The sequence below is a fragment of the Cibotium barometz genome, chromosome 38 (genome assembly GCF_041138505.1).
Source record: "Cibotium barometz isolate CiBa-2024 chromosome 38, ASM4113850v1, whole genome shotgun sequence".
NCBI lineage: Eukaryota > Viridiplantae > Streptophyta > Polypodiopsida > Cyatheales > Cibotiaceae > Cibotium > Cibotium barometz.
This window is the reverse complement of record NC_141083.1, coordinates 8,614,995-8,622,762: the sequence shown is the minus strand read 5'-3', so window position 1 is coordinate 8,622,762 and position 7,768 is coordinate 8,614,995. Positions and strand designations below refer to the sequence as shown.

General features: G+C 45.5%; 1 protein-coding gene across 1 annotated transcript in view; it reads left to right on the top strand.

Annotated features, from left to right (window-relative positions):
- The first annotated feature begins 814 nt into the window (after positions 1-814).
- The window catches only part of LOC147616307 (putative galacturonosyltransferase 14), a 55,715-nt gene continuing 48,761 nt past the window's right edge, over positions 815-7,768 (top strand). The window contains exon 1 of the mRNA XM_086777030.1: positions 815-1,418. Coding sequence (XP_086633156.1) covers positions 1,208-1,418 — 211 coding nt within the window. The 5' untranslated portion in view covers positions 815-1,207. The remainder of the gene's footprint in view (positions 1,419-7,768) is intronic.

The following is a 7,768-nucleotide window of genomic DNA, read 5'->3' as shown; positions in this document are numbered from 1 at the left end:
AATTAATTGGTTGAAAAAGCTCAACATGTGACTCAGTGCAGTCCCTTGAAGCTTCAAGTAAACTAGGCCATGTGTACACAATAAGAAAAAAGGCCCTAGCTTGCGAATTTCCCTCCAAGTTTAACTAAGGGTCTTTTAACATATGTTGTTGTTCATCAGGTGGGGGACATGTTAACCATAGGAAAGGGATGGATGAGAAATCTTGCTTGTCCAAGCCCCAAGTCATAGGGAATATGTGTATAGTCACATGACCACATGACCGAACGAATTCAAAAACCACGCCACTTTGTCTCAAATGATGGCAACACACTTACAATCAAGGGTGGGCTAGATTGGGGGGCAAATGGGGGAGGGCTAAAAAATGGAGCTACCTTGCTCCTTGAGTAGGCTATGTGTATCTATAAGAAAAAGCGCTACCTTGCTCCAAGTCACCCCTAGTTTGAGGGTCAATTTCGATTTAGAATAGAAACTTCGATTCAATTAAAGCTTATTTATAATTATTATTATATAATAGTAATTTCGATTTAGACTGGATTCAATTAAAGCTTATTTATAATTACGATTATATAATAATAAGAGATCATAGGCGATTGCATTAAAAAAATAATAATAATCAAAATACAATGCATCGTCAAGTGTGTCATCCTCAATCGTCAAAGTCGAATTCGAAGTCTTTTTATTCTTCACGATCCTTCTCATTCAATAACATACGTGTATGTATATTATTCAATGACGCTAGCTTAACAATAAAATAATAGTAAAAAAATAATAAAATGATAGTTGTCTTCCTTTGCTGCAGCTTGGAAAACCTTTGAAGGTACCGCTTATGTCTGAATAATAATTTGCTCGCACTCAACCAGCTCTGCGATAAAGATTGTGCTCGTTCAAAGGGTGCCATTAGTCTCATACACTGCGGATCCAGCTTGCTCCTGGTTTTAACCCTAGATGTTTTGGGTTTTGATAGACAACACAAGCCAAGCAAGGCAATTGGATAATCTGAGATGGAGATGATGGTGGTGATGATGATTACGATTATAATGGCAGGTTGATATAGATGATGGTGAAACATGATGACATGATAACATGATGATGATGCACTTTTGAAACAACAAAGAATTCGGTGCAGAAAGCAGGCATTGTGTTTGAAGCTTGAATTGGGCCAACAAAAGCCAGCCATGCCCTGTCCTAGGGCTTGCTAGATCTCACAATGCAGGTGCACATCTATCCTAGCATGAATCACATAACAATTTTCACCTCGAAAGGTTTCTTGGATTTCAACAAAGTCAAGGTTGCCACTCGGCATTTGTCGTATCGCACAGTGTTCTACTCGGTGCTTGTATTGGCCTTCCTACTGCCATTTGTTTTCATCACAACTACTCTTGCTACTCTCGAGAATGTCGGCAAATGTTCGACGATAGGTAAGTGAAAACATTTGCTTTGATGGATGTTCAAAGTATATATTTGTATGCATGTGTGTGTGTGTGTATGTGTGCGTGCGTGTGTGCGTGTGTGCGTGTGTGAGAGAGAGAGAGAGAGAGAGAGAGAGAGAGAGAGAGAGAGAGAGAGAGAGAGAGAGAGATCTCCTCAGGTTATCCTTGGTGCCAACTAAATAAGCTGTTGTGTCATTTGCGAGCTCGAAGTTGAGAAGTTCCTCCATGTTGCAGATGGAATGGTGCAACCCCTATAATCCCATGTCCTGAACTGTGAGGAAGTTGCTCATGGTTTCCACTACAAACAAAAAGAGGTAAGGAGCAAGGGGTCAGCCGTGGCAAAGTAAGTGGGAGACAGGGAAACGCTCCACTTGCACGCCTTGGATGAGAACTTGGCTGTGGGTAGTTGAATGAAGGCATGAGACTCCTCAAACTTAGTGCTTTGTGAACCTGTGAGGAAGTGGCTGATGGCTTCCACCAAACTAAAGGAGGTATTGAAAAGGGGGTCAGCATTGCTGAAGTAAGTGGGAGACGAGGAAAAGCTCCCCATATACCCTGTGGATGAGCACCTGGGCTTGATGAAACTCATGGAGATGCCAAGAAAAGGTTACTGTTGAATGTTCCTCAAGTACAAAACATAAACACAGATGAATCCCATTGATCTCAGCCTAATACCCTATTAACTCAGCCCGGCATAGATAGTTGCCGATCTGGATCACTTCTCCTGCTTCTGAGGGTTGCTCTTCTGCAGTAAAACTCCATGGGTCTAGGGCTCAACTCCTAGCTTCTCCAGTCGGCCAGTCCTCTGTGCGTTTTGTTGAAGCAAAGCACCTCAGCACATGAGATGAATAAATGAGAATCCAAACCCCCTTTTTATAGGGAAGATATCCAAGTTGGGTTCAGGTTGGGCAGCCCTTTTCAACCTGAAAAATCACGGCATAAAACATTCCAAATGCTTCAATATTGTAAAGTTGTTCCATCCATTGGTGCCTTGCGTGCACACTTATGGACACTGATTGGGTTGCTAAACTGGCCCAAAACTGGCTGTCCAAATGCAACCCAAAACAAAGCCAAATTCATTGTAAAACAAGTTGGCCAGGTGGCTAGAGGTAGTAGGTGTAGTTGTTTGTGACATAAGCCATAAGGAACTTCGTCAAGTCCTTCCCAAAATCTGCCCTAAACACAGCTGAAAACAAGGTTAGTCCTAAACCAAATCATGAGGTAGCAAGCTTGCTCACCTCCCAACCGTGACCAACATCCAGTGATCTCCCCTGAGCCAAGGCTAGGGCTTCCTGCAATCCCATAGGCCCGTGTCCAGTGTACCATACCATTGAAACATTCCTGAAAGACTTTGACATGCCAACCTACGTACTTGCCATGTGCGTGACATTAGCTTGTCTGCTCCCCTGGTCGAAGCTAGACCTTCAGTGGCACATCCGCACAAGTATGTCTCATAACAACCAAGCTCTCACTTATATAGAGATAACTATGCGATAAATAGCTAATTTGCTATAAATAGATCTCACATCCGCACAAGTATGTCTCATAATAACCCAAGCTCTCACTTATATAGAGATAACTACGCGATAATTAGCTAACTTGCTATAAATAGCCATCAATCCAAGAATCCTAGCCAAGTATCTGCCTGCTAATCCCTAATCTCAGGGTTCCCTGCCATTGGATTAGTCCCTAATCCGTCAATTAGTGTCCAAGTACATAACATTTCATCAATTAGGGACCTAATCGACGAATTAGGGACTTAGGTCCCTAATCCGTCGATTAGTGTTCAGGTACATAACAATCCTCCCCTCTTCAATCATTTACTCTTAAATGAAATTAGGAAAACTAGCGGTTGACTCCCAAGTTGAGTCCTCCTCCGTTGTATCTTTCCACTTAATCTTATATTCAGGGATCGACTTATTCCTAAGTTGCCTTTCCGTGAAATTATCACCCTCTCGGGTTCATGTGAAACATAGGACAAGTTCCCAACCTCGACAAGTTCCTGAGGAGTAACAAGGTTATCCTCGGCTCCTAGCATCTCTTTTAGTCGACTTACATGAAAGACTGGATGAACTTTCACATTCGGAGGCAACTCTAGTCTACAAGCAACCTCACCAATCTTTTTCAAGATCCTGTAAGGTCCATGACTAGCATTTCTTGCATATCTGCTAAGAAATCTCTACCCGCATCAATCTGAATACTCTTAAATCGAACTGTTACTGAAGATCTAGGTTGGTATCCGTACATCACCATAAACGGATTGTAACCAGAAGCCGGATGCTTAGCACTATTATAGGCAAACTTGACCATCGCAACCTCAAGGTCTCTTGGAGACGTATGCACGAAGCATATCCTCCAAAACCTGATTCACCCTCTCTGTTTGCCCATCAGACTGAGGATTATCAGAGGAATCGAGGATATGCACGAAGCATATCCTCCAAAACTTGATTCACCCTCTCTATTTGCCCATCAAATTGAGGATGATCAGAGGAACTCGTACTCAGCGTAGTCTCCAATCTCTGGAAAACTAATCGCTAGCACTGTCTAGAAAACTTCAAGTCTCTATCACTTACTATATCAAAAGGTAGTCGATACAACCTGAAAAGATGCTCAACAAACTGTTGCACCAATTCAGTTACCTTTACCATCACTCGTAGGTGAAAATCATGCCATCTTCGTCAATTTGTCTACGACCACCCAAGTAGCATCATGCCCTCTGTTGGTCCGTGGCAATCTACAATGAAGTCCATGGAAATACTCTCCCATTTGCCTCCTGGGATCTCTAGCGGATGTGACATATCTCTAGCCTTAAGGGGTTCAGCCTTATTCAATTGACATTGATGACACTTAACCACATAATCTTTACCTTTGGTCTTGCAATCCTTTGCCAAGTGACCCTTCTTTCCACAAGAGTAGTAGTGATTCCGTCCTTTCTTTTGCATTGTAGCAAGTGCTTGGTCATGTCCACCACTAGGAGTGAACCTTACCTTCCCCTTGAGAAACAAGGACTGATTCCTCTTCATTTGTACAGGAGGGACCCATATCCACAGCAATAGCAATCCTCCGCAAGCAAGCCTTTGTGCCACCGATGATCTTAGCACTCCACCACCAATCTCTAGCACTTCTATAGCAGCAGGAACCACAAGGACCAATTAGCCCCCTCAAAAACCTGAGGTAGAGAGCGGCTGGACAGCAGCAAAACAGTCCACAAAAATCTTCCAAGAAACACCCACTAGGAGGGGAGGGAAGCCGGGGAAGAAGATGAACGGCAAGGGCCACTCGTCGGGCTGCACCATAAGCAAGAAACATACCTCTGGCTGCTGTCCAAGCTGTAAAAACAGCTCACCGATCACCAACAGATGCTGCAAATTGGCTCAGGAAAGCACAAACGCAGCCCCCTTTGGGTTGCACCATGACGCTGCAATGAAACTGCAGGGAAAGAGCACTGGTGTCACTGCAGAAAACGCTGATCCAGTAGAGAAAAATGCAGCCACCTTCAAGCTCATGAAACGCAGTGCCATGAGGTAGAAAAACGCACATGTGGGCAGCCAGGTACCTAGGCGACTGATACCATGATAGAATAGCACTAGCGGAAGCAACACATAGGAGAGGGAGAGAGGTAGAGAGAAAGAGAGATATAAGACAATGAACATCATAGATTATGTAGCGTGAGGCTTTACGATGGCAATACCAGCCAGCAGATAGGTGTTAAGCAATGCGCCGTGAATGGATGATTACAAGTGAGGGCAAAGGGGCCTATATACAGGCACAGGGCAGGATTACCCTACTCACATACCTCACGCCTTATAAATCAGCTCACGACTCATAAAACATGAGAAAAATACATGTGCGCCTGTACGACAGCCAATTCCCACACAAAGAGATGCACAAATTCTAAGAGGGCGGGCAGGTTCAGTCAAGCAGGGGGGGGGGGGGGGGGGGGGGGGGGGGGGGGGAGGAGCTCCAGCTTTCTAAGTGGAGTGCCCTTCTGCTGCCCAGCACTTCACAGCCGGCCCACCGTGGCTGGGCAAGTAAGAAACGGAAGGGGGGCATGACTGGTTGAAGCGGGGCCAGCATGAGAAGGCAGGGGAGCGAGCATGAGATGGTGTGAAGGGGCAACCATTAAATTGGTGTTCGAATGTAGGATTCCTTGATTGATGACAAAACCCTAGAACATAAAAAACCCTAACGGAAAACCTAGATGGAGCACCCCAGAAGTGTAAAAAAATCTGATAGAAAAACCCTAAAAAATAGGATAGGAAACTCGAAATTGCAGAAGTCCCTTGCTGAATATGAAACCCTAAAATGGAGAGACATAGTAAACCGAGCCCTATAAGCTTAACATGGGCCTGTTGCAACAAGGTGGGGTAATCCCAGAGTTTGGAGGTGAAGAGTATGGATTGTGCTTCTGATGGTGTTGTGCCTGAGTTGGCTGCTTGGGGAAGTGCTACAGGGGCATGAGTAGGTTGTTGAGTGCTGTTACGACTCTTGCCATCCAAAGAAATGGAGATCCTCTTGCTTCTGTGACAGTTGGTGACCGATTCACCTAGGCTGATCACCTCAGAGTGTTCCGATTACTTCTTTGACGGTTGTTGACTGAATAACTTAGGCTTATCACCTCAGAGTGTTCCTCTTGTTTCTTGTCTTGGCATGGCTCAAGAGTGATTACTGAGATTTCCCCACATTGTCGCAAGTTAGATTGTGGGCATTCCAGCAGCTCAGAATCCTCATTGTGGGGAACGATCTCCTCTTCTTGGATGGAATCATGTGCTCCCCTAAGGATTGGGATGGCCACTATGCTAGCAACCGGATGCCTTGATCCACACCATCCTCTTATTCGAGTTCAAGGCGGCCAGTTGATTGGGGAAGCCACAGTTTGTCTCCTTTCCAAATCTAGAATAGTGCCTTGCACATCTACTCTTGACATGCTCCACAATGCCCACGGGGGTAACATTCCGCTAGTTGGCCATTCTGATAGAGAAGTTGGCAGGTCTACTGATGGGGAGGCCGGGTGAAGTCAAGCATCAGATTCACTCCAAATCCTCTGTCAATGATGGCACCAGAGAGAGATATTCCATTGACCTGAACTGTGAGGCTAGGGGTATGGTAATCAGTGAGGGAGGTAGTGGAAGAACCAATCAGTGTGAGAGTCACTTGTCCTGTTGGATTCTCCACGAGTTGCCCACCACTAGACTCTGTATTGAGTAGAGTGCCAAGTTGTTGGCACATAGCTAGACTGGAGTGGACTAGGTCATAGAAGGAGACTTCTACTTTGGATTGGTGGAGGAGGGTAACCATGGAGAGGGGTGAGTTCCTATCCTTGGAGGGTTCCACTGGGGGCTCCCGAAGCATGCGTGGAGCAGTCTGGAAATCCTGCACAGCTTGTAGGAATGCACGATCAATGACATTATGCGAAAGTGGGGAAGAGTCCTCGGCGTCCTGGCTATTGGTGGAGGCACGTTCTGATGGTCCTAGAGCCTTGCTTTGGGCCCTAGTGATTGTTGTAGCAGTGGGGTGAACCTCCTCTGGATTCGCCTGGGGGCAACCGGAAGATACAGCATTGGAGAATGTCGGATGGGGGTTGAGGTGAGCTGTCACAGGTGGGTGGTGCGTGAACACTGAATATAGAAACTAGTTGCCAAAACACAGCATATATTCAGCACCCAACATATCATGAGCATATTCCAATATATCTGTCAGAAATATCATAAACATACACATACTGGAAACACCAAAAGGTAATCTTGCACAAGACACAGCATTAGGGGCTGAAGTTGGGCCAGGCTCCCTCCCCCCCCCAACCCCCCCGGAGGCATCTTTATTGCCAACAGAGAATTGTCTTGTACAAGATGCAGGTGCCCGGGAGATTCACTCCTCTGCCAGCACCAGATTTATCCAAATCAGTGAAATACAGCAAAGAAAACAGGCCCTCGGTTACCAACCCAAGGCAAAGCAGTCACCAACTGCTTTCTTGATTACCTCGGGGTACTTGTCAGGCCCACCCGAGTGCTAGTATGTGATCACACCCTCTAGCTTCGAGCTGTCCACACAGCTGTTCGCACAACCAGCTATGTTTCAAGCTTCCTGGCCACTCAAAGGTTCCACCAGATCATACATGAGTTCACCAAGGCTCACTTGGAACAACATCTTTCCTGTCTTCTTGACTGAAAAACTGCTTGCTTGCTGTCCAACAGCCCCAAACAGTCGAAGACAGCGCTTTGGGCAAATCGTTTAGCAGCCAGAGAGCATAGTAGTAGCCAGGCACAACCTGTAATTGTTACGACCAAAGAAATCCTTGATATCTTCTGGAATTATGCTGAAAACAGCACAACCAGCCT